Genomic DNA, 27632 nt, shown 5'->3' with positions numbered 1-27632 from the left:
TAAGGACATCATTCGCATACACTCTTCATAAGACAGTTTTTGAAAGACATGATCGAGTGCAGCTTTTAAAGAGGGACTGAACCGTGATGGGTTGTTCTGCCTATCATGGTTTTCTTTTCTGTGGCCCATGGATTGTGCAAGTTGTGGTTTCACTTGCTTGAGTTTAGCTAATCATTAGTAATTACACTTTTACAAGCTTGTCCTTGCTGGACTATCACCAGAACATACAGTATAGCTGCATTGTAGATTGTTCCAATAGTATATAGGTTTATGAGGGTACTCAGTCAGTCCACTTAGTAATTCTACGAGTGTCAAGGCAAGAGCCTTGTTGTCTCTGAAGTCATATGTTACATTAAGTCACTCCTCTTGAAAGATGGCAGTAGCTGTTCTCTGAAAGATAATTTGGAAGAGATATTGCCACGTAACGCGATACATGATTCAAACTTTGATCTCAGATTGAATCAGAAGTGTATCAGACTGTGCGTAGCTACGTCACTGCCAATCACAGCAGCGTTGGCTGTTAGTGTATATGGATAAAGAAATCAGGATTTGCTGTTATCCTATTGAACGACGAGCAGAGAGAAATCAGAGTGTTTACATGCATATCATTGCCTTCCATCATACACTGCAGGCTGTATGAATTAGGGCCTTGAAACACAGCCTCATTCTCCTTGCATCACGCCAAGAGTCACTCCATTGATTACCCTTCCCCGCTCCCAGGAAATGGCTCATGCATCTCGTGTACATTATAACAAATGTTCTCTTTGCATTACAATTGAATTGTGATTGTTATGTTCAATCAATGGGGAAAGGTCACGGGATCGCTCCTGCCAGCGCTTTAATGGAGAAGTCGATGAGGATTCATTTTAATCACTGCGGCTGTGGCAGAATGAGCACAACACTGAAAGACTGTCAATGGCCCGGTAATTACCGCTGTTTATACAGGTTTCTGCTTTAGCAATTTAGATATCCACAAATCTCTCTGTTTCTTGCACTCCGGTTATATTGGAAGCTGCATGGCAGCAAATGAAGTGCTGTAGCATGTGGGCCGTGACTACTCTAATTGTGGGACTATCGTTGAGGCTGGCTCTTTGAAAATGAAGTGAGCTCATTTTGCTCCTCTTTTGAGCAGTTACATTACCAGAAAGCTGTTATTTTACATACTTTGTGTGAAGGAGCATTCTATTAGCTCAGCTGAATCCAAGTCCTGCCTGTAACAGTTGCATGGAGAGGTGGAAGATTGTGTATGTACACCACCCATATTTACAGTGCATGTCTGTTTAGGTTAACTCTACTGTGCAAATAGCTACTGGTACTAAATTATCTTGGATATGTGGATTGTGTCTTCCTTTTCTGACTTTTCTAACTTTATTTTCTGTTTTCTTTGTTGTATGCTTCTCTTTGATTACTTTGGTCAATGTGTGTTTAAATATGCTTTACACATGAGGTGACTTTAACTTTGTTCATAAGACTTGACCATAAAACTATATGGTTGTATAAGTATAACTATATAAGCAACAACTGTGAAGAAATTTTTATGTGGACTAGGGCTGCAACTAATGATTATTTTCATTATCGATTAATCTGCTGGATATTTTCTCTATTAATCTTTCAGTCTATAAAATGTCAAAAAGTCCTCGACAGTCCAATACTCAAAGAGACTACATTTGCAGTGATATAAAACAGCAAATTCTCTGATTGGAGAAGCTGGAATCAGAGAATATTTGTAGTATTTGGACAGAAATGACTTAAATGATGAATCGATTATCAAAATAGCTACAGATTTTCTGTCGATCGACTAATCAATTATCGTTTCAGCTCTAATACAGACACATTTTAGACTGTGACTGAAAAGTTAGTGCTTCTGGTCAGAAGAGTACCGACACTCTCAATAAGTTAACATTATGAGAGAAGACCTATACTGTTATTTGTAACTAGAATGCAATTGATATGTGTGCTCTCTGACATCTCCCCTTCACCCCAAGTGGCATGTTTGTGTTGGACGGTGTCTAAGGATAGATGGGGTCAAGGCAGTGTAACCTTGGAGAAACAAATATTCATGATCAATAAGTGCTTTATTCCAAGCATCTAAATGATTCTTATGTCTGAAGCAGCTTCTCTCCCCCTCATTCGCCCATGCGGAAAAGCAGTTTGAAGATTTATGCAGACTAGGTAAAAGGACGTTTTAAAAGACTACACAGTATCACTGCTTTCAAATGTCATGTAATCATAGGTTAGGGGAGAGTGCTGGGCACTGAGAGCTAAGTGATGTTACAGATAATGAATTGCCTCTGAAATATAATACATCGTGAGTATGATTCTTTGTTCCAAGCTCTGTACACCAACTCTGTTCAATTAAAGTTATTTATCTCTCTTGTTTTTCAAGTTCATCAATTATATTGTGATACACTTAATGTCCATAAGAGGATGATGTATGATTGGTCTAATTATTTCTTATTCACCATGCTTTCTAAAGCATATCAATTTTGTTAATACCATGTAATTAAAACACGTCAGTGCGCTACAAGTTGCCGGCTGTATTAATGACTATGAAAATTATTTTAATTAAATAGCCAATTATAGAAAAGTCCTAACCATGAGAATTGACATTTAAATGAATTCAATTTAAATTGCTTTTCAACATTGTTTTATCAAAGCTTTATGGGGTGAATAAATTATTACATCAAACAATATACTGTGTCATTGATCATACACAAGTCTTGTCCCATATCCATACATTTTGAAACACTTTCCTGATGCCATACATCATACTGGGTGATTACATTTTGACGTAGTCATTTGTTTACCGCAATCTCATCCACATGTACTGTACTTCTGTGTACTTTTAGGAAAACTCTGTTAACTGTTAATGTTACTTAGTTGACCAAGTATTCAGTCACGCTGGAAACTTCATTCATGGTACTAACTTCCAACTTTTTCTGCAAGGACACTTTGAAACTGCCACAACTTAGTTGCACTGTACCTGAAGAAAAGACACATTTTTGTCACAAGTAATCAGTCTTCTTGTTTCCTGTTCCCTTTCATAGGTTCCCATACAGGATTTTAACATGCAGTAATGATTTTGCATTTGTGCTGAATTATATCAACAAAGTATTGTGGTGTAATGTATAGCACCAGTGCACAGGCTTTATTTTTGTGTTGCACTTTGTTTTCATAACTGGGGTCACACACATGCAGCCCACCCAGTCTGTTGAAAGGCCTTTGTATCTAAAACATCATACATATCCTGTGGTGCCTTTTAATACGTATTAGGCTACTCAGGCTCATATATTTTCCTTTTTTCCTGCATATTGTTAATGAAAGTCATTTTTCAGACATTACAAGCACAATGATTTGCAGTTAACCCATGCAAACAAGGGAAATAGTGGGCAAACTGTTGTGACATTCATTGTATATAATGAAATCTTAATATGGTGCATATTTAAGTGAAAGGTTAGCAACATAAAGGGCAAATGGATTGCCTGGCAATGAATTTTAAGCAGCTATTGATTTTACACTACAAGCTACCTCTTTCCCTGAATGATAATTTTAAAATGGCACACTGCTTATCTTAAAGCTGATCTGACACAACAGGACACATCTAACAGCAAATACACACTTTTGATAAAAACTGTGCAAAGTAAAAGCAAAACTAAGACAGCTTTGACTTACATTATCATATATGACGACCCACTGGTTATTTGGAAATCTAATGTCACCTAATGAGCGCTATCAAATTGGGGAATGGAAGGAAAAGACTGTTACAGTTGTGCTGACTGAAAACAAATTTTAAACATCACTGCAAAACTCCAAACAAGCTTCCTGCAAATCAGAGTTGAAAATCCACTTATGGTTTTCTGCCACCATCTAACATATCTAACTGATCTATTACTGAATTATCTAAATAAGGGTAATCCAGCTGCATGTTTACATAGTTCACTATCTTACACCAACTGATTGATTTGCTAAGAAAGGCTGGAAGAAAGGTACTGTAATTCATGATGTGCTACAGTGGTTGAATACATGAGTAAACTGTGTATGTGCTCTTACTGCACGTGGACTTGACTCTACCCCATGATGCAGCGCCGCATCTTCTCCCTCTCTGCCTTTATCCTTCTCTCCTATACTGTCCGAGATTGAGAGAAGCATCATAACATAGCAAAACCCTTGAGCAAGCTGGTGTTCTGTCTCTAAGGTTGTGCAGTGTGTGTACAGTGGCCAAAGTTGACACTGCATCACTGTGCAAGACACCCAGAATGTTACAGTTTTTCATGGTCAGTGTTCAAATGTTAGTTTTACTTTTAAGTTTTAATTTAGTATTTGCCTGTCTTGTGCTCTCACAATTCCTCAAATTCTTAAATGTAATGGGCTCTGGCAGTATGAAGGTTTTGGTTTCTCTCAGGTAGTGCCTCTTTATCACATTTGAGTTAGTGACAATTTTAACACTGTGACATGTTGCACCTGCTCACCTGTAATTCTTACATAAAGCAATCATGAGTATTTAACAGTAAATGGAAAACAACTATGAAGCACTGCACATGTAGGGTGATAAAACGTTTACTATGCATTCCATTGGAGATTAGTGACTACAGTCGAACCTTGATTAGTAACTGTACATATGTACTATATATGTAGTATACACTGTAATCTAAATAGTGGTTTTAGTTTGCATATAAAACTTCCATCTCTCGCTAACAACCATAGCCTCATGTTGTGTCATGCTGTCGCTTCATACAAAAAGCTGTTGTCACTTTGGCTGTGCAAAGACAATAATCAGAGAGGACTAATTAAATTAGACATATTTGCCTTTCTCCACGGATATGGTGTAGCTCGAACCGGGACTCACACTGGCATGCTCAGTCAGAAAATATGACATTAGAATTAAAGTAAAAAGGCATTGCAGCATTAATGCACAGATGAAAGGAAAATTACAAGTTTGCAAAGTGCTGAGTTGCAGAAACAGTTGCAGGATGTAAGCAAACAGAGTGCACGAGCTTTTCTAAACATTTTGGCGCTTATAGGGCGATCAACTCTCAATAAGATCACTGTGGTGCAGTGGGTGCGCATACTGTTGGATAGCAGGTGTAACGTGTGGCTGTAAAAAAAACAAACGTGTTGTTAGAACCAGAAATAACTATTAACTGAATTTTCAGATATACCTTGTGAGTGCATGCTTTTTGACCACAGAAAAACATGCGTATTTGGACCGGATCTCTCTTGTGTGGAATAAACAGTGCAACATTTTAACAGACCTGAAGCATTTCAGTGGTAGCCCAAGCCCAGTTATCTGTTCTTCAAAGGCTTCCACTGTCCCCTAGCTCCTCCCTCTCTGTACCGTGTGACAACAACAACTCATCCACAGAGCGGAGCTGCACTTTTCAGCTCATTTTCCTCCTGTCATTCCTCCTCCTATCTTTGATCATTGTCCCGCCGCTCAGCCCCCCCAGAACCCTCACTCAGCACGCCTTTTTCGGCAGCTCTTTTTACTTCCCAACTTATCTGAGGAGCTAAACTCTCGTGGATTCTTTCATTTAGGGGTGTCTCGGCAGGCTGGGTTTTATACTTTGAACTTCGGCTACTCTCTTCCCCTCCTGTAGGTGACCATGGCCGTACCGGCTGCTCTGATCCCACCAACTCCTCTGGTCCCACCGCCACCGATCTCGACTCCCTCCGCGACGACGTCCCCACCGTCGACAACTTCATCACCATCTCCATCCTTGGCCCCCCCATCCGGACCCGGACAGAACCTATTCAGATCAGAGCTCCTCGCCACCGGCAGCCCGGGCATCCCAAACGCGGCTCTACCCCCCGGCAAACCCGTGTACTCGACCCCGTCGCCTGTTGAAAACATACCGCAAAACAATGAGTGCAAGATGGTCGAGTTGCGCGGTGCCAAGGTGGCCTCTTTCACCGTGGACGGCTGCGAGCTCATCTGCCTTCCTCAGGCTTTCGACCTGTTCCTGAAGCACCTGGTCGGCGGACTGCACACGGTCTACACCAAGCTGAAGCGGCTGGAGATCACGCCGGTGGTGTGCAATGTGGAGCAGGTCCGCATCCTCAGAGGGCTCGGCGCCATCCAACCCGGGGTGAACCGCTGTAAACTCATCTCCAGAAAAGACTTCGAGACCCTGTACAACGACTGCACCAATGCGAGGTTAGTGGAGAGCTCTGTACGGCATTTTGGTTTAAATGTCTTTACGGACAGTCGTGCGTAAAGGCGCGGGAGCAAGGAAGGGGGAGACATTTTTCCTTTTGTAAAACAATGTGATGTTATCAGCCCAATTTAATAATCGGCTGTGGTGTGTGTGTAAGTGTGTGAATATGCCTGAGCATGGGGTTCAAACTTCATCCAAGCAATGTGCTCGTAGTTGTCTGTTGGGACGGGAAGTGGCCAGCGCGCAACATCAGTGAAAAAGTTTAGTGAAAGTTTTTAACACGTGCAGGGCAAAGCTGTGCCATGATGGATAGCCTGTCTGCATCAGAACAAATGAATCGATAATGTAGGCTACACCTCGGCTGAGTTTCACAATGCTGTTGAATAAACTTTAGGTGTAGAGCTGCCACTGCAACGACAATATCATAAACAAGAGCCCAGTCATCTTTTATGAGCCTTACTTTACTGTAATTCCTCTTAATTTAAGGAAACTTTTCGCTGAACTATATTTTTAAATGACTGGAATAAAACTAGGTTATGCCTTATTATGTGCCCTTGCCACAGGGGCACTACAATTTCAATTATGATAACTTTGATTTTCAGAAAGTAAACAAGTCAAATCCAGCTTATCATAATTAGATGACATGGAACATTTTTTGTAGTAATTGTTTTCTTAGTATTGACAGCCAGTACATTTCTTAAGGGTGTTACAGTACACTTACGGCTCCTGTTGAAAAATAGTGTATGAAGCCAGTTATTTTCTCATTCTAAATGCTAATGATAATTGTCACACACACACATACACATGAGAGTGTGCCTTAATCAAACATCCTTGTTTTCTATTAAACAAGGAAATCAATACAGTGAGTGAGGTAAACAACTACACACATGAAAATTAATGCATTAAGCCATATTACCAAATCAAATATTTTGAGCTTTATATGTTTTAATATGGAGTGATTTAAGTGGGGATCAATATTTGATTAAAAGCCATTTTTGCTGCCCTGTTGCTCCTAGCTGTGATGTATCGCTCAGTCTCGCAGGATGGTTCAGCCTGGTCAAATTTACCATCTTACCTGTCACTATGATTGATTCCATATTGATCTCCTACCCAGAAATGAGCTGGAAATGCAAATATGATGGAAAGGCTCACATCAGTGGGGAATAGCAATAAACACTTGAGTCACTTGGTTGTCTCAGTTTAAAAGCATACAGCCTTCTGGAAAATTATAGTGTGAGATTAAACTTAATTTTGACTTTCAGATGCACACGTGAAAATAGACCCAAACAAACATGCACACACATACATAATTTGCTGTGCGAACAAACTATTTTTATGTAACATTTTTGTACCATTAAAAAGATCCATATGTACGATGAGGTTGAATACATTTTAAGCCTCAAAGCATTTGCTTTAACTGCAAAGTGCACTATTAGGCCTGGTCACAAAAAGCAAAATCAAATAACTTGCAAAACGTTTTGAGAAAGACTTTGAGAGGCATATTATTAGAATGAAACATTTTTAATTCTAAATCTTTTTTCTCATTTAGTAGCCCACAATAAACACAGTTCTTCTTGTGCAGAACAGTCAGCCTCAAATATCTACATATAATATTTGGAGCATATAAATGTACTGCAGTTCCATATTCCAGTAGCAATCGTCTCAACAACTCACCTGTGCACTTTGGTGCTTAAGCATCATTTACATAAAGCATCAAGGGAGCAGACCCCCCCCTCCTTCTATAGAGAAAGACATACCGTGCGGTGATCCTCCTCTCAAGCCTGGCGTGGGGCTTCAGGTGACAAAGTATGTGGTTGAACTCTCCGGGTTGTCAATGGAGGGATGGCCAGCGATGGGGTTAAAGGATAATGCAGTGCCTCGCGTCGCTTTAATGACGCTAAAGTGCTGGGCTATTACGGGCACATGGACAGGACTGTAATTGTCTCTGAAAGCAGCCAGGTACTCCCGGTGCTGGGCTGAAATCAATCACTCAGACCCGGCCTGCCCGCCTGCCTGCCCCATTTGGAGAATTACATCATGGAACAGTGAGGCATCCGCTGGATAAAAGGCTTCTGTTACTTAGAAAGAGTTGATTTTATTTGCAGAGATGTGTGCTTTACACCGTCTGTCATTGAATTGCTGCTGACAAAATGATCAGTCTGAGTAAACAGGACACAGGTTGCCCTGTAGGTGAAAACGAGTTCCCTCTCCAAAGTCGATGTTCCGTTTTGCACCGACTTACTGTCAGTTAGAGTTCACTGGTTAACCCGCTCAGGTTACACAACAACAGCCTGCTGCCTGAGATAGTTTAGCTTTTCATCTCGCCCTATTACTACAATGTCACTACTCTTTTTATACAGCAGCAGAGTGGTAACAATGAAGTGAATGATACTCCTGTACAATGGGTCTTACTATTTCACATGCTGTTTTTCCCTCCCATGGCCTATTGTGTTAAAAGAACACTACTCTCATTTTGCACACAGTGTGAATGTGAATAGCATCACAGAGAACCGCTGCATCCCGCTGTTTTAGTTTTGATGTGGACACAAACAAGCTCCAACCAAATTGTTCCCTACTATGCTCACTTTAGCATAACACGTTTTGAACACATTAAATGGGAAACAGAAACGCAGTGTAGTGTTTTCTTTAGTGATGGATTAAAAAATTTGAATTTATAATGTAAAATTCCTTTTGCATACTTTTACTGTAAGTGTTTGAACTATGTGTACTTTGCCTAATAAGCGACACAGTATTTTAGTAATTACTGTCATCTTTAAAGATACTAGGAATATAGTAATTCTCGACCCCTTCATTTTCTTAAGGACTCTCGTGCCAGATTAGCAGTGTTCGCTCTCACTCCCAGACTGATCCAGGTTCAGTAATCTCTCCTACATTATGACTCTGGCCCTCCAGGAGCCCTCCAGGAGCCCTCTGTTCCAGCTACTTGTTTTCCTTTTCATTTTCCCTGTGGTGGGATGGAAAAGGTTCTTATTGCTGTGTGACACTTGAACTCTCTGAAAGGTTATTATAACACAGGGGGCGGTGCAGAGATATCGCATATCTCTCATTGGTCTGCTTTGTGGAGGCAGGCTATCCGATGCTGGGGCGCAGAAATGCAGCAGTTAATTGACAATCATTGTCTACCCTTGAAGGTTAACCACACGCCCCAGACAATGTCCCACCACTGGGAATGGGATGGCTTTTCACTTACATGCCCTTCTTAAATAGATTTTCCCCGGCTCGTTTCAGTCAAACAGATCTTACTCTGAAATGTGACAGGTCACAGTGAAAAGACTTTTTCTTTAATAGATATATTTAATTGATACTGATATGACAGAGAGTGTTATGAGAGCTATCACCTCTCTTGTTCCTATTTCAAGAGTGTTTATGCCTAAACACACATATTTGCAAATGACGGTAATTGTTTTGTTTAGCGCTCAGTGTGAGCTGCCACTGAGGGTGCCAGCTTGTCTCTCTCCCTCCTCTCCTCTGCTGAGCTCTCTTATAATATATTTGTTTTCTACAAGGCACGGATGTGTTTACAGGTACTCAGGGGAGATTTCTGGATTCCATTCAAATCATTCCCAGTCAGAGTGGGTGCTAAGATACCCGTCACCCAGCAACCACATCCAAGAGGGAGCTTGGGCGATAATAACTTCAAAAACAGAGTGACAGATGCCTGATTAGAGAGAGAGAGAGAGAGAGGGAAACAGAGAGAGAGAGAAAGAGAGAGAGAGGGAAAGAGAGAGAGAGAGAGAGAGAGAGAGGGAAAGAGAGAGAGAGAGAGAGAGAGAGAATGGTATACAAAGCTGTTTAAAATCCAAATCTATTCAAGTACTTTCTTGAAGTCAAATTGGCCCTCATATTGTGTGTTGTTTCTTTATTGAAGGGAAAAAAAGCATTTCAAGTTCTCTCTCTCTTTTTTTTTACATTTTTAATCCTTCAGTGGGGCTCTGCTAAATTTGATTAGGTACAGTACATGTGCTCAAGTCAACTGTGCAGTTGGCAGATGGCGGCAAGGTGTTTTGTTTTTTTTTTCAAACAAATAGTCTCCTTGAAAATCAGAATTGCTTTATTGACTTGACATTCATTCAGCTGGAACAAGTGCAAATTAAAACATTTTTTTAGAGAAATCCACAGACTAGCTCAGTTGACAAAAGTAATATTCATTTTCTTCATTTCGTTTAAGAAATGAAGTTTTTGTATCTTACAATGAAGCTGAGCCAGGACTGCCGAATCCACAGATTTCACTTATTAAAGAGGCTTTGTTTGACACTGTCTAATGTCATTTGTGGATTTAGAGGCTATTTGCATGGCAAAGAGGCCTGTATTGTTAATTTGCCTGTTGGATGCATTAGTCGTCCAAGCTCCTATCTTATTTGCATGCCTTTACTGGATCGGCGACAGCAATTGAATTACCAATTAATTCTTCTACCAAATGAAATGGTTTAAAATCACACATCGACATCAGGTCTTTCCACGGTGATCAGTATATTAAAATGACCTATTTTTACTACGTTCACCAACCATAAAGGAGTATTAGCTTTGATTTTTATAGACAACAGACGTAAGCTGTTTAAAATCTATCTGTCAATATGACTTATCTAGCATATTAAACTAGATTTGTTAGCAGTGATTTTACCTGATAATTTTGCACTTGAGACTGATTGCCTGACAGGCCAGCAATAGATTTTGGGTCACTCTGATTTCCGTTCTCCTCTTTCCCCAGTCACTGCTCCCTTGCTTGTCTTTACTCACGGGCTCCTTCACATTACAGCACATTTAGGGAGCATGGCGGAAGTCACTGACGCTGGTACCAGGATGTTAAATACTACTGACAGAAGTTAGAGGGAGCAGATGAGATTTCCTGATTGGAGAAGGAATGCAGGCCCTTGCCTTGCTCTGTCTAATATGGTCACATAGAGAAATTGATTTTCCTCAGAAATTAATTAATTTTTCATATAGCCCAAAGCTGGAGTTTAAAAAAGAGTGCACACTTGCTGGTTTCCTATTTTCCCCCTTTTTTAAAGAATTATTGCCTAATCATATTAATACTTTTGCCCCAAGGATGAAAAGATAATTGTACAAATGCATTTGGAAATATGTATCACTGAGTATTTATGATTAAATTATGCAAATAACTCCGCTCCCATCCTTCGTGGGCCCAGATTGTCTAATTAGGATTGATATGGCGAATAGATGTTGGGGAATCTGAATACAAGCATGTCCAAAGAGCAGAAAATTGAAAATGACAAGGCTGGAATCCTTAAAAAGTGTGTAGGTTTTTTTCCCCCCTCTCTGTCTAATTCAGCGTAACTGTATCAGGAGTTAATTTTCCCCGGCTTCATTTCTCGTCTGAGCTGACAGGAAAAGGAATCCATCAGGGAAGCAATCTCAGATGGGATTCCACAAATTTCCTCCACTTGTTTTTTCTCCCCCGCTTCATTTTCGTGGAGGCTATCAGGGATGAATCTTCTCCTGAGTAAACACGCAGATGTTATTCCTTCAGTGTCAATGTTTTTGGAGCTCTCTACTCAATACAAAGGACTCCTCCTAATAATTGAAGTATATTAAGAAAGGAATGTCATCCAACAAAAAGCCCTTTGTACTTTTGGAATTTCAGTGAAGTAATGCCCATCATATTAAGGTAGCACAACTTTTTTTCTTATTTTACTGAAAGTTGGGAAACACTCACAGATGTACCTTTCTTTATGTAAAGAGACTATTTATCCAATATCATGCATTTTGAATGACATCTTGTTTAAAGTTTAATATGACAGTGTTAGGACAGTATTGTGTTTATGGCAGGTGACTGCAGAGTAGATGCATGCATTTTTGTTAAAAACGTTTAATACCAAAATAATCAAATATATCAATTGATTTTCAAAATGTCTTCACTATATTGCAATTTATTTCTATTTAATAGACCCCACACTATAAATGTTTTCTAATTCTAGTTGGACCTGCCCAAACACAGACAGACAGACACACTGTACAATGTCACCAGTTTGAGCCAACAGTTACATGTAATTTAACAACAACCGTGTTCCTTGCTGGGCTCAGCGGCACATCACAGAAAAGAAATCAGGGAGGAAATGACATCGGTTTCCACTCTCTCTTCTTCTGTTGTTAGCTTCAGATGAACGGCGCAGCACAGGAACGGCTCCAGTGCCTCCAACAGTATCTATTAAAGGGCTGATTGTTATCTAATCTTTACCTGGCGCTAGCTGGAAAAGCCCTGAAGCTAATGACACTTGAGACTAGCAGCACATTCTATGGTGGTTCAAAGCATCTGCTCAGTCAATACCTTCTGATGAAAAACTAAGAAAACGGCCCCACAGCTATTTATGTGAAGTCTGAATTCACTTAGACACCAGAAACACTTTATGCAGTCAATTTGTTGCATTGAATTATAACTAACAATGTGCATAAAATGAGTTCCTGTTGAGCCAGCAGGCTAGACACTAAACTGCTCTCTTGTGTCTGGTTTTGGAGCTTCGGAGACTCTGGTGTTTGATTCAGGTTTTGGTGTATAACTATTTAGCGTTAAACTATTTTAAAAGTAAATACATTTAAAATAAAAAAAATTTTTTTAACTGAAGGTAAACTAAACCAGCAAACATAAACAATCATGATGACAACAATCAAAGTAAGTGATTTATATTCATTTTTCGCAGCAACATGCCTTTCTCCACTTTCGCAATATTTTGTACGATCAGTGCTCTGTAATTTCAGTGTGCCACAAATGCTAAAATACCAATTTAGATTGCTCTCTTACAACATGATCAGCAGATTGTTCCAGATCTGTCTTTCAAGTGATGAAAAAAATCACTATAACCTTGCTAAATCAGCTCAATCAAAATTCATTAATCAGTAAAGTCATTAATCTTAAGGTCATTGTCAGCTGACTATTTCTTAAATTAGAAAATCAAGAAAAAGTAACAAGCTATAATGTTCCCACTGTCAAATAAAAAAAGATCTGTCTTTTTTATTAGCTGATGTATTATCTTTTTTTAACAACCTGATCCAGTACTTATGTTCTTGAAAATTCAAATTAATAAAAAGAATACAAATGTTGAATACAATATTCTGTGCTGTGTATAAATGTATTATATGTACAGTAGCTCTATATTAAATACAGAATCATTTCAGTCGTCAGCAGTTCAAAGTGGACGAGGCAGCTCGTTCGGTGTACTGTAAAATGATAAGGTCTGCAATTTTGGCTGTTATCCATAGAGATAGCCACACCCAGAGCTGCTTCCTGACGGCATTGCACACCTGTAGAGGTTATGAGCGGGGTATCAATATCACCAGGTCAACACATTTTCATCTAACACTGACATCTCTCTTTGCCTTTCACTCTCTCTCTCTGCTTCTGTCTCCTTCCCTCTAAGCCTAGTGAGAATATTGGTGGGAGTCTTTATTGGTTGCAGCGCTTGGGTTTCTCTCCTCGTAGACTCAAATGTCACCGTCTCCCTGATGTTTCTTTAAAATCGCCTGTGCCACCACTTGCTGTGGCGCCCGGCTATTATTACCCTCCTCTTAAAGAGTGACAGTCGGGTCCTCAGAGATGTGACACAAACCTCTGTGGATGGAGCTGTGGTGCTGTGTCAAGCCAATGCTCCCAGCCAATCAGATAGCATGAAACAGACCACTGTACTGTACATCTGGTCTGCTACGAGGTTAGCAGACAAGTCAGGAGTCAGTTCAGTGCAGTTCAGTTTCATACATTAAAAACATGTCTTCTGCTTGCCTCTACTTAAAGATATAAAATCTATATCACAGACTGTTGTCAGACGAAAGAAAACACTCAGCAGAAAAATAACGTTTATATGGTAGGAATCACTTTAACTGTGATCTTAAGTCATCAAACTGCATTTCCATGCTGTGCTAATGCCTTGAAAGCAATGCGTTGTAACAGTTACTCGTGTATGTTCCTAGTAATTCAACAGTAGTGCAGAAAATGCAGTGAGACATGTTCTCTATGGAAATAAACATGGTTATGATAATAAAGCAGCCCTCGGCTGAAATGATTTGTCCATATACATTAACCCTCTGTAACTTTCACATTAGGACCGTGTGAGTATGTCTGCTTGTGTGCAAGTGTGTGTGTGAGATGCTCAGTGAGAGAGAGAGAGAGAGAGAGTGTGTGTGTGTGTGAGTGAGTGAGAGAGAGAGAGAGAGAGAGAGAGAGACAGGGAGAGTGTGAAAGAGAGAGAGAGACACCCTCGCACAACTTCACATATGAATGGTCTTGTGTGAAAAGGAGGATGAATTGAGTCAAGCTGACATAGCATGCCAATAAGCTTTGTCTCATTTCCAATGCTGTATTCATTTGTGCCACAGAGAGATTTATTGCATGATTGACAATTATGAGAGGGTGACCTAGTTCTTTGTGATGGAACAAAAATGGTTTTCATCAGTTGCCTTTGCTGTCTTATGCATTGTGTGTGTGTATGTGACGCTCCCTGGTAAAGAATAGGGATAGCCTCCGTGCAATGAAATACTTTTCCCCCCTTCAACTATTGAAACTCATGCATTTTTCTAGTAATGGCTTCATATATTTTGCATAGAATCACATCATCCACTATGTCTGTTCCACAGCAGAAAAAATGAATTTCCTACCCCATTAAGCAATGTGAGCTGTCCAAATGGATCACGTTAAAGTGACATTTTTACGAATGCTCTTCAATCTCTAACTTTGGTGAGGAAATAAAAAGAAAAGGAAGTCATTTTGCTGTCTGTGAATATATATATCTTCAGCACACGCTAAGCTATTTTTCTACCACTACTTACTGAACTGTATTACTGGCTGTATTATTGTGTACCTGATCACCCAAATCACAAATAGACTCATCCTTTTACTGTTGCGACTGTCAGTAAAGGACTTCATTTGTGCCTTACATTTCCTGATTCCTTTATTCCTTTATGGATCATTCTACCTGTCTATTAGCTGTGTGTTTTCTGTGTGTGTGTGAGTGTGTGCGCCCAGTCAAGCTTAGATTACTACGACTGTGAGGAGGAAGTCTCTGCTCCTCCTGGGACTCCTGCTTGACTGGCCCCACAAATGATACAAGCCAGGGTTTAGTTGGGAGTTAATATCCTGCAAAATTGTCCTGCACAGCCTCGGCAGAATGTGGATGATTAAATGACACAAGCATATCAAAAACATTTTTCTCAGACTAGTGGCTGTTAAGTGTTGCGCCGGTGCAGCCCGTCTCCCAAGGTTACCATTAAAAAGAAAGGAATATTCAGTGGGAAGTGGGTGTCATTGAGCTATGATTGTATGTGTGTGCGTGTTTGTGTGTGTGTGTGTTTTTGCATGTGTGCACCTGTATGAGCGTGTGCGTGGATGCTTTAGATGTTTTGTGTAATGCCCTGTTTGAGTGTTAATAATATCTCAATAGGATTTCAGGGTCTCATTGAGAGGTTTGGTAGAAGGTTGAGAGGACATATGCTAATTGTGCCTGAGAAGACTTGTCTCTCTCAGAAACACATCCCACTAGAGTTTTCCTTGTACACTAGATGCCGGACTTCCCCCAGTGACAAAAAAAAAGGCTTGAGGCTCCAAAGCGATCCATTTTATCCTTTCTTTTTCAAAGGATGCAATGCTTTGTTTTAACCTCTGCAGGAAAGGAGATGAAAGGCAGTGTAATGAAGCCAAAAGGTCTTTCTGTAGTTATCAAATGGCCTTTCACTCCTGACCTTTTAAGATGCCACAGTTGGAACTGGAAACAATGCTAGAAATACAGATCGGATTTCAGAGATCAAACACCTCTTTGTATAGTTTACTTGCATGGAGAAGAAAGAACAACCTTTCACAGCCCATCATTTGAACATAGGAAAAATAAAACCAAAAAAGTATTTGGAAAAGAATGAACTGCCTTGTCAGCGCCTGCACAGATCAAACACTTAAAAAGTTAAAGTAATGCAGCAGCGGATACATTTAGGTTCTGAGGCATTTCTTTATTTCTCCCTTTATCTGATAGGCTCTTTCCACATGCAATAGGCTTTGTATGGGGGCATTCATAGTCACCAGGGACTTGGCTGTTGAGTGCGTCTGTGTGTGTTCGTGTTTGCAGTAGTGTTTGCGTTGCTCTTTACATTATATGTCATTGACATATAATAGAAACGCATAATTAGAAAAGAATGGTAAAGCTTTAGATGAAATGGATGTGTGCCTGTAAGATTTCAAGTCCGCTGCACTTCTATTTATAGCACTCTGTTAATCTTAAGTTTCTGAGCACTTGATGTTCTCTGAAGTCTTACAGCTTCACTTACAGCTTCACTTTGCACATATAATCATTTTGCATTACTATGGTGACTGCAACACGATTTATAGTTGAAGGTTATATGTGTGACGTGGGAGGTTCAGGATCAGGTTCTCTCAAAGTGACAAGCTGCTGCATTGTAATGACAGGCCTACAATACCCAGCAGCCCATTTTTTCAATCACATCCATAGACGGCCTGACTACAGAGCGCGCTAATCATGCTCTTAGATGTAGAACGTTATCAGGATGCATGATGGCACCCAGCATTCCTGTCATTCTCGACATTCTACCGAGCGGCACTCGCAATCTGAGCTTCGAGTGTCGGTGCCTGTGGACCCTGAAGGGCTCCGTGTAAGAGGCCCAATCGGGGCCCTGCTGGGCCAGGCCTGTTGACAGTTCCTTGGCACTGTTGTCTCAGCAGGAAGACTTCAGTTGGAGCAACAGAGAGGCTGTGGATGGCCGCCTGGTCAGTAGAGAGAATGGAGTTGGAGAAGATTAGGCTTCACCCACGGGTCATTGTGTTCCCAGAGCAGGCCTGAGTCCGTCGGCCTCAGTATTGTTAAAGGGAAAGGTCAGGTCCAACGACCAGGCTAAGCCTATTAAACAACCCGCACCACTTCTTCCTGGAAACCTGACTGTGCTTTCTCTTAACTACCGAGTAGGGGAAAAATCAGCTTTGAACAGCTGAGGTCGGCCATATCCTGATGCGAATTGGAGACCACAGCTAATTGAAAAGAATATAACTGTATACACATATGAAAGCATTGCAATCATGCGTCTTTATAACACCGGGCAGCGATTTCATATCGCTTGTTTCATTTTTTAAAGTACCGCTAATTGTTTTACAGAGCCCTCAAGTTGGTATGCCATACAGCATGTGCGCTAGGCTACCGGAGGTTTGCTCTGACAGATCCTACCAGTGTCGAACAAATCCTCACATTTATATCCTCTCAGTACTAAATGCTTATGTACTGCATTCATAAGGTCGTCTGAGCCCCAACACACTCCCATAAGTCTCCTTTAGCTGTAGTGATGGCTGATGTCAGGGATGTCTGCTGAATGAAAGGAAACACAGGCAGATAGCGTTTGATCCGTGATGGAGATGAGTCCACATAGGAGTAGAGCTAGTGATTAATAATGGTGCATCTGGGTAAAAAGGATGTCATCCCCTGGACGTCTAATGAAAGCTCTTGAACATATCTGGGAGAGGCGATATGTTGACAGTGGATGATGCAAATGAGGCTAAATGTGAGAGGAAACCTGAAATGAATCACCCCGCTGTCTCTGTGGCGTTTGTGTGAGTGTGTGCGCGCGTGTGTATGTGCCCCGACTAGCAGTCAGCCGTTTACACCGTACAAAGCTCGGTGTGACACTCTCCCTCCTTTGTCTCAAACTGCTAACTGTATTTAATTTCACATCTTATCGGGCCGGGCTTTGTCTGTCTGTGAGTCTCTGCACAGTGGAGGCGACCCCCGGAGATAAACTCTGTCAGGCTCTGGGGTGATTTATTAAATTCTGATTTCTGTGAAGGACTTTAATGTCGAGGGGGTGGGAAGAGCGGGAGGGTGGACGGGGGTGTTGGCGGGGAGAGGGGGTGGTGGTGTGGGGGAGAAAATATGTCGCAGGTGTCTCTGCCAGCCCCGGGCACTGTTCTCTCTCCATTACCAGCATTGTTAGGTATAGAGAGGCAGGAGAAAAGAGAGAAGTAGGAATCTATGTTGAATTTCCTGTCTTTGTTGTGGCAGTGGGCTTGTTTTTTCCCTCTGTTCTAGGCCAGAACAGCGGTATCAAATCTCACTTGTTTGGACTGGAGATAGCGACTGGAGTGTGGAACGTGGGTTAGTTTCATGGAGGGCTCGACCCAGCTCGGTTTAACAGTTATATTTTAATGCTTCTCCTACTCTTCCTCATGACACCTGAATGGGGCTCTAACCCTCCATCCAAATCTATTAGGTAAATCCTTTGACCTTATCGGCCTCCTTATCCCCCTAAGACATTTGAGTAAAGCCTGATGTCAAGACATGTGTGACATTTTTTGACGAGTTCAGCAGATTTTACGGGCAGTTATTACAGCCTATCTGAACCCAGTGCTTCAATTTGAAATATTTTCTTGTTAAGCACACTTCGCAGGTCAATTGTGACTGTGGCGAAGCTCAACATGTTAATTTTAATATCATTTTATTCATCTCAAATGCACCAGCTCCTCCCCCTTGGAACCTATTTTACATTTCTCTTTCATATCACCTTAATCTAAATTGATGTGTTATCATACATGGATCTCAGAGGAGGGGATCAAATAATGACTGTCAGTGGTGCATGGTGAACTGTGTTTTTGAACATAATTTTGTCCTCTACATTATAAGATATGCTTTAAAGCTAAATCACAAGGTGCTTTTCATATGACCCTTTGCTTTGTGAGAATTGTTTTTTAAACAGAGAACAGAGCTGTAAAAGTGATGTGTTGCCTCCTCTGATATCTGTGAAGCAGTTTGATCAAAAGGTAATATTGGTGAGGGGCGCTGCTGGTTCTCGTCTCCTACACGTTACTTCCCAAAGGGCTCCTTTTCTGTGTGACACCTCAGTTCTCTAAAGCGATGAGTGGATGATAAAGAGTTGTGGATTCCATATATTTATTTATTGCTCGTATTGAAGAAGTTAATAGAAGACTGTGGGCTGTGATGCGTGAAGGGCTGCATGGGACAGGACTCCTTGTCTTAGATGCAGAACTATAGAAAGCCAGGCTGAACGCATACATCAAACCACACAGATGTGCGTGCACAACTACCCACACACACACATGCACCGATGCTCTATATCAAATAGTTTACCCCCTCTCTTTCTTTCTCTTCCCATTTTTCTTTTCAAACCAGGGCACATCCCGCTCTCTGGATAGCTATTAAATCATACCTAGAAGATGAGTTTGCAAAGCCAGAAACTCAATCCTACTTGTACTTCTACAAAACTAAACATTCAGAGCTCACCAGTCCCCCAAAAAATAGCTCAACAAGATCAGTTTAAATACACTTCCTCTCTTGCTGAAACAGAGTTTGTTTGACCTAGTATACAAACCCTGGTTAGCAGGTTTGATTGAGCGGAGCTGGGGATCTTAGGGCCGGCTCCTCTGATACCTACGTCTCCCTGTCTCCATTGTTCTCTGCAAGTCAGCATCTTTTGTCTTTGCCACTGATTTGTCTTTTGATCTGTGCGAGTGATTTATCTGCATGGAATCGTTTTTCTCTCTGTTCCCCCTCAGGAAATTTGGAATGAGGCTGGCCTAACCTTGCCAGGACCAAACAAAGCCCGAGAGCTGATCTCATGTATTTTGATGCTGTTTGTGAAAACGACACACACACAGCTCAGACTTTGAGAGGGCTGAAAAAAAGAGAGAAAAAAAGCACCCTGATGGTGTCCGTTGTTTTGTGTTTTCCTCCAACAGATGTAAGTACCTCCAGCTAAATTTCCATTTGGAAGTGACATGTTTTTCAAACTCGAAATTATTAAATGGTAGTAAGTGGATTTAAGTGGATACTTCTCATGCAGGCTACTAGACCGCTCCACACAGAGACCCTCTGGGAGTGTAAGCTCTGCTCGCTGTGGCTGAGATCACCAGGTAGGGCTAATGGAACGGGGACCCTGATGTCTTCAGACTGCAACAGTTTTCCCTCTGTTTGCCTGGTTAAAAAACGCCAGAGGTTGGGGGGATTGGAGTTGACAACCCTGAGGGGATTGGAGCTGTTTGCCTTGTGTGCTTTTTTTTTTCCACCCGCCCTCATGTGCAGCTGTTATAGCATCCTCCCTCCTCCTACCAGCTGCCAGAGAGAGAGCAAGACACCCATAGAAAGACAGAGAGAGAGAGAAAGGGAAAGAGAGCCTTAGTGAGAGTGAAGGGTAGGAAGGAGGCGGGGGGAGTAAACACAACCACTCAACACCTGCTGCCCGGTGAAGAGAAAAGGTGTGTGCAGGAGAGACGGGAGAGGGGGGAGACAGAGCTAGGTGGTTAGGGAGAGGCGACATGAGTACAAAAGCCTGAGAATGTGTTAATGTGGAAGTGAGGATTGTGAAAATACAAAGATTATAGGAGAGACAGGTGGGGGGATATGCAGGTAGGCTACAGTATCACACTCTAAACCTTTGGTATTCTAAATGCTCCCTCATGCGCACAGTCTGGTTATCTTTAGTGGCAATCTTGGAAAAATATAAATAGATATCTTTGTTCCAAAGGCTGGAGTCTCATTGCTCCAGATGTTTACGTGCTTTGATCAACATTGTTTTGGGGTTGAGGCCCAGCGTGTTTGTCTGAGATCTCCGCGAGAGGAAACTTTTCCTCAGCAACGCTAATTATTTTTCCATCACTCCGCCGTCACCAGTGTGAACTCTTCACGTCCACACCGCCTTCCAGGCAGCAAATAGAGCACGTAACACTAGGAAAGCACAAAGCTGTTGTGAGTGTGTTTGCACAATTAATGTTTCGGAGATAGCTTTCTTTCTTCAACAATTTACTTGTGAGTTTAACAAATACTATGGCGTGATACCATTCAGACATTAGCGATAAGATCAGCTAGAGAGTATGTGCCTGCGAAGGTATTTGATTCCTGTCCAAAATATGCATATGCATTTAAATCAAATGAAGTAAGCAATCTTTATAATCAGCCATTTTCTCTGTATCAGAGAAGTGCAGAGTTCCCCCCATGTTCCGTTTGGGACCGAATTGTCAATTGGCTGACATTATCTAAACAAGAAATATTAAAACTAATTAAAGAAATGTCTCTGTAAAATCTTGATAAGGCTAAGGTTATTTTTTTTTCTTTCTCTCTCTCTCCGACTGCTGCACTGTGCTCTGTTAGAAGACTTGCCACAGGCTTGTCTGAGCAGAGGAAGTTATGAAACTCCTACTGCCATATCATTTGCACAAGGAAGTTTCAGCCTGTTCCTCTGGCTCTGTTGACTGGAGTCCATAAAACAGCTTTATTAAAAATGACACCATTCCACTCTGTATTTGCTCAGTGGCTGCTCATCTAGATTAGGTCACATGTTGCTGTGTAGTGTGGCCAACAATAGCCAGAGTTTATGACAGATAGCAGCTGTCTGGGCTGACTGTGTTGTGATAACATATTGCATACAGTACATCTCTAAATCTGCTGCCTTCTCATCGAGATAATCTGCTTCTGTTTTCAACAGAAAACTGTCTCGACCACAATTCAAAAGCAAGTCAGCGCTGTTCCAATTTCCTGTAACCAACTGCACACGACAGTAAATCATGAAGCTGAAGTGACATGGCAAACGCTGTACCAACTACATAGAATTTGAGGCTTGTTTTGCAGAATTGATGTAACACTGTTACTTTGTATTGCACAAGTTGAACACTTAAATACTTCGATGAGGAAACAGCCCTGTGTTTCTCAACCAAAGCGCCGTTTCATCTTGATAAAAGGCCTAAAATCTGTACAATGAAGGTAACACAAAGCATATCGAGTGTCTGCAACATGCGTTTGTGTGCGCTTACAGGAGTGCTTGTGTGTGCATGCCCATGGATGTATAACATAACACCACAGAGGGAACACAGAAAGGGAGGGGTGAGCATTCAGAATTATGTTATGGCTGCCTCCTGTTTAGCTTTTCCCAGAGCCCCAGGCGACTGGAAGGCATCAAGGACACCTGGGTGCGACTTTATTAAAGTATGAAATGAGAGGTCAGTGACGCGACGGACCCACACATGACATCCTGCTGCTGGCCCTTTCTTCCCTGCCTCCTCCCCTCAGTCCAGGGCTCTGATGACTCCTCTATGAAAGTCTGTTTCATTAATCCCCCTGAGGGACCCCTCAACTGCTCTTTCTGCCGCTGATACAAATTTAATTCCTGATAGGTCTGTTAGATGGAAGCCGTGTCTATCAAGGCTTTTAATTAATGTGGCACTACTCTCGGTGTATCACAGTGTTTATCTGAAATTCATGACCAGGGCGAGGACGGACGGGATTGTTCAAAGATGGCTTGTTTTCCTTTTTTGGTTGAAATGTGAATTTTAATTAGACACGGTTGTTACTCTGAGGGGTTGTAAAAAGGGGCTCTGTGCTTGTTACAAGGAGGCATGTGTGTGCGCAAGGTAATTGCGAGCTTTATCTATTCACTTACTGTCACACCTTTCCATTGTGTTTATTTTTCTTTATCAATGCTCCAGTATTTTGAAGGAAAACAATGTTGTTAATAGGTTCAGGAAACTACCTACAAAAGTGCAGTTGACTAAATTCTTTGGGCTTCACTGTAAATCCAGAGCCTGACAATGGGCTGGCCCGACAACTGTTTGTATTGGCAGGCTATTTCCAGCCTAATAGCTGTACAGTATCATTGTCAGCCTCTTATCATGGCAGGCACAGCCCTTTCTGACACACTGACACCTCAATGGTGTGTGTGTGTGTATCTTTGTGTGTGTTTGCGCACTTGTTTGCATGCATACACACACCTATGTCTGCAAATTATTTTGATGTTTATATGTACTTTTCTGTTTATGTATATTGTCAAAATCTGTTCGTCAAAGAAAAAGGTGGAGTGGTTTTCTCCCCTCATTAGCAGGCGTGCCCCTCAGTGGGAAAAGAGAAAGTGTCACAGAGAAAGGAGAGATCATGAAAAGCAGCTGCATCTTCAGTCTCTTAATAGCGTGTACGATGACTTGAGATGGTTCTGATGGAAGATTATCATTTACGCAGCACACTTTTTAGTACCATCCTTGTCCCTGAGTCTAATACGTGCTGAGGCTAATTTGTATGCTGTCCTTAATGGTTGTGTTTGGGTTAGTTCTCAGTAGCACAAAGCCTTTAATTGTGAGGTTTAACATTTTGCAATTAAAATCTCCCCTCATTGCTCTGAGGAATGAATGAGCTGTCTTTGATGTGCTTTAATCAGCCTAGATGTATTGTAGTTTAAGAAGCATAAAGATGCCAGATACATTTCTGATTTTAAATTGACACACTCTTCCACCTTTGAAGATGATAGTCTTTTTTTTTTTTTTTTCCCCGCTGGCTTAAAGCAGCGAAAGCTCAGTCCCTTGAACCCCACTCTCAGATTCTGGGGCGCAGATCTCTATCTCCCATTCTAAAGTGGCCAAACAGGATTAGGAAGAGGAGCGCTTCTATTTCACCAGGACCAAGGAAGCGTACACAATGATTCACCAGAGCTTGACTAAAGATCTTAGATGCACACTGTGACTGTATCAGCTGTTATTTTCTCACCTGTTAGAAGGGCTTTTAGACATCCCCTGTAAGACATGCTGATGTGATCAAAAGAGCATTTTTTTAAAAAAAGCACACTCCAATACAAATTCTTGTTTAGATATTTTGATTTTCTTTCTGTTTTTTATTGCCATTTTCCGTTGCACCATTAGCAAATGCTTGGGAATTCCTTGTTTTGGTGTGTTTTTGTTGAACAAAAAACCTCATTAAGATCAGAGGGAAAAAAGAAAAATATTCTTATTGGAGAAAAAGAGGTGGCAGTTTGATGAAGGCTGATTGGGAGCATCTGGAGGCTGTTTTCAGAGGACACAGCCCTGAGTGAGCAACCCTGGCATTTAAGTACGGCCCGCTCCTAGAAACTAAAAATCTCCCAGCAAGCAAATTAACGGGAGCAGGGGTTTGGTAATAATGGAGCTTCTCGGCTTTTGTTTCACCGTGACAGATGGACAGTGTGTGCTCAAATTGAATTTAGCTTTAATTGCATTGTGGCGTTTATAATTTATCTGCTCCACAGATTTTGTTTACAGGTTTATGGGGTCTTGAAATGCGTGTTTGCTCTCTTTCTCTCTCTTCCACTTTTCTTCTATTTTCTCTGCCTCGTTCTGTGTGTGCGTGTCTGTGTGTACGTGTTGGCCAGATCCTTTTTCATCCTCCACTACAGCAGGATAAAGGACACTGTAATTCTCTGAGAGTGTGGTGTTCATTACCGTAGCAGTTTGCCCTCCAGGGTGAATGTGTTCAATAAGCGAGATTGTCTTTTTTCCAATATACACTTAAACGGTATAAGATTGCAAATGTAAGCTCCGTAGTGCCCGTCTGGTCCAATGCTCAATGTTCAAATCATTTGGATCACTTGGATAGGTGAACACAATATAATCAACTATCACTCCTTTTGAATAACTCCTGCACATGCACACAAGGACATGCATGTTAGCAGACAAGAGGGCACACTGGCACACACGAGCACATTTGTATGCACACAAACAGATCCATTCAGTTGCTTTGCACAAGAGAAAAAGAGCCTACTTGAGTTATTTTCTCATGGATGCCTAATTCTATGTATGTTGTTGAAGTACTTCCTCTGTATCCAGGTAGGCTGGGTGGTTGCTTCTATCCCTCTCATGCAAATAGAGGCAGACACTCGAGAAGTAGAAAAAGCACATTTCTATTTCTTCAGAGAAAGATACATGGCACAACTAAGCATAATATATCCAGTCCGACAAGCTAAGCTTGACAAGCTTCTCTTTGCGACACAGTGATTGCACAAATCTCATTCTGGACACGAACATAAAGCCAGTGCTTTGTCTCATTAATTTGTGCAATATTTTAGCTTTTCCTTTTTTCCTTTGGACAGACCTCCTGCAGCATCTCACAGTGGTGATAAAGATTATATGCTTGTCTCCTGTTCCATCTAGCTCTTCTCTCCTCTCCTTATCCTAGCCTCTGCCACCCTCTAATTGATGCACCCCTGCCAATTTACACTTCAGCCCTGGCTCTGACCCCTATTAACTACCTGGCCTCACTCTCCCAGGGAAAGCACTGTGTTCAGGGAGAGCCCCCCCCCCCTCAATCAACTCCTCTTAAGACTGCCGCTAAACACATTTTCATACTTAGCCAGCGAGAAAACTCCACTTCACGCCCTAGCCAACTTTTATCTGGATGAGTGAAAAGGATAAGCCAAGCTGTGCTGTTTCCCTAAACGCACGGTGTCCCACAACACAGCAGTTTATCATGGGCAAGCCTCACGGTCATTTGACAAAGGTTATGTATTTGTTTATTTATTTATTTTCAGATTACTGTCTCAGTAACACTGCACCAGCCACTTGTCATTGTCTGTTTTTCACTTGTCCTAGATTGGGAGTATTTTGAGGAATGTCCGCTCCGTTCTCTGTACCTGTCCCAGAAGTCAGCCCATGTGGGTTGTGAGAAAGAAAGTGAAAGTGGTCTGTGTGCTCCAGCAGCATTCGAGCCATGTGTCTCTATTAGCTATGGCTTATTTTTTGTGGGCTTAGCCATGGCATATATACTCCGGGTTTCACTTGACCTGATGTTATGTCATCATGAACGTTCTCCGGGGGTCCAGACTCTGTGCTGATTAGAGGACAGCAGATAATCATGTGTGTGTGCTTGTGTGTGTGTGTGTGTGTGTGTGTGTGCGCTGCTGATCGTCCAAGTTTATATTTAGATGGTATGGCCAACTGAAGTGGACATATTTAGAATAGGAATTGCTTGGATGGGAACCCTTCAGTGGGGTTGGTCACGTAGTTACATTTTTGCAGCAGACATGGTATGTGTACAGGGTAATGAAGTAGGGAATCATTCTGTGTTCTCGATTAACAGTAATCACAAAGCAATTGAAGCGTGAAAAATGAATTTGTTTCTTCCAATGCAGAACAGTTTCAGAACACACACAGCAAACTTATTAATTATACAGCGCTGTTGAGCTAGCAGAATAATATTTTTAAATGCTGTCATGTTTTGTCTGCTTAATTGTAAGGTATTGCACATGGTTTTTTCCCATTAAAGTTGAAGAGCGAAAGAAAACCCTGCAGTTAGTTTTAGACCCCCCCCCCAGCTCCACTGAGTAGCATTGCGGCTGTTTAGCCACTTTTCTCTGGGCAAATTGTTTTTGTGACCCATGGAATGTTAGAGGAAATGCTTCTTTCTCATTGCCGGTCCCCCGGGTGTGGAGGCCATGGCCCCTGTCATCGGCCCCAGAACACACACGCACGCAGACACTCACACGCACACACGGGATCACTCTTCGCTAGAGGTAAGCAATCCACCACAGGAGAGGGACCTCCAGGCCTTTTTATAGCACCAATACTTTCCCCCCAGACTCCCAGACGTGACATCACAACAATCAGAGATCATTTTCAGTGGTATCATCATAACCACACACACACACACACACACACACACACACACATTCTTTCTCTTGATTTCTTTCTGTATCTTCATTTACCATTTCCCTTTCTTTATTGTTTTGCTTTCAGTTTGCGTACAGTTATCATTAATTAACCCTTGCTTTGCACAAATAAACAGACACCAGACAGTGATGATTTTTTTTCACCCCTCCTTAAAGAGACGTTAAAAAGTAATCATGAATGGTCCCAATTCGAAAAGGATTTCCCTAGAATGTGCAGTGAAATGTGCTCCTCAGATCAATTAAGTGTTTACAGCCTGTAAGAATCAGCAGCACAATAGAGAAGCTGTCTCTTCTGGACCCCGGAGGCCACCGTAGCAATGTTTCATTAAGTGCACTCACTCCTGTGGCCCCCTATAAACACACATTAATTAAGGCACACAGAAACACAGACTCTGAGCTTGCACTATGGTAATGATGATATGACCCCAAAAGGAGAGGTGCACCAGGGGTCAGGGAATAAAAGCTGGGAGCGTTTAATGCCAGAGCTTGGCTGATCTGCAGAAACACGGTCTTAACTGGTCCAATTCAAATTAGGCCAAAATTTTCTTAACTGGCTAATTTAGATGTGCATGAATGTAGATTCATTTTCAGCAGTGAGTATGGCTAGGGTGTGTTTTTCTCCTCCCATAAAAATAATGATATGGGTCAAAATGACACTTTTCTCTATGTCAGCAGTCAATGCCTGATATAATCATTTCTACACACTGACAAAATGACCTAATGATAATTATGCAATAGTGTGTGTTGTATTGTCATATAAAAGTAGCCAAGTTTATTATGCACTGTTACATTGCCAAACATAGAAGTGATAATCACATAAGCACCAAACAGATCTCTCAGAAATTTAATAATAAGAAGAGGGGCTGAACATATGTTCTTTGACATGCTGCTACGTGTGATTGAAGATCTCCAGAACTGAGAGCTGTACTTTATACCCTAATACAAAACTTACCCTGTAGACATGCTGCAGCTGACCTAAGATCAGTGCTTGCTCATCCCTCAAATCACTCTAGTTTCAATAGCAGTCACCTCCCATAGACAATTTAGGTAGAT

General features: G+C 41.5%; 1 protein-coding gene across 3 annotated transcripts in view; it reads left to right on the top strand.

Annotated features, from left to right (window-relative positions):
* Positions 1-5470: 5470 nt before the first annotated feature.
* The window catches only part of dachd (dachshund d), a 90944-nt gene continuing 68782 nt past the window's right edge, over positions 5471-27632 (top strand). For all 3 annotated transcript variants that reach the window (XM_070914515.1, XM_070914514.1, XM_070914513.1), the window contains exon 1: positions 5471-6154. In XM_070914515.1, the coding sequence (XP_070770616.1) occupies positions 5604-6154 (551 nt within the window). In that variant the 5' untranslated portion in view covers positions 5471-5603. The remainder of the gene's footprint in view (positions 6155-27632) is intronic.

Source organism: Enoplosus armatus, chromosome 11, assembly GCF_043641665.1.
Source record: "Enoplosus armatus isolate fEnoArm2 chromosome 11, fEnoArm2.hap1, whole genome shotgun sequence".
NCBI classification, from domain to species: Eukaryota; Metazoa; Chordata; class Actinopteri; order Centrarchiformes; family Enoplosidae; genus Enoplosus; species Enoplosus armatus.
The sequence above is the reverse complement of the archived record's forward strand: the minus strand, read 5'-3'. Positions and strand labels throughout refer to the sequence as shown.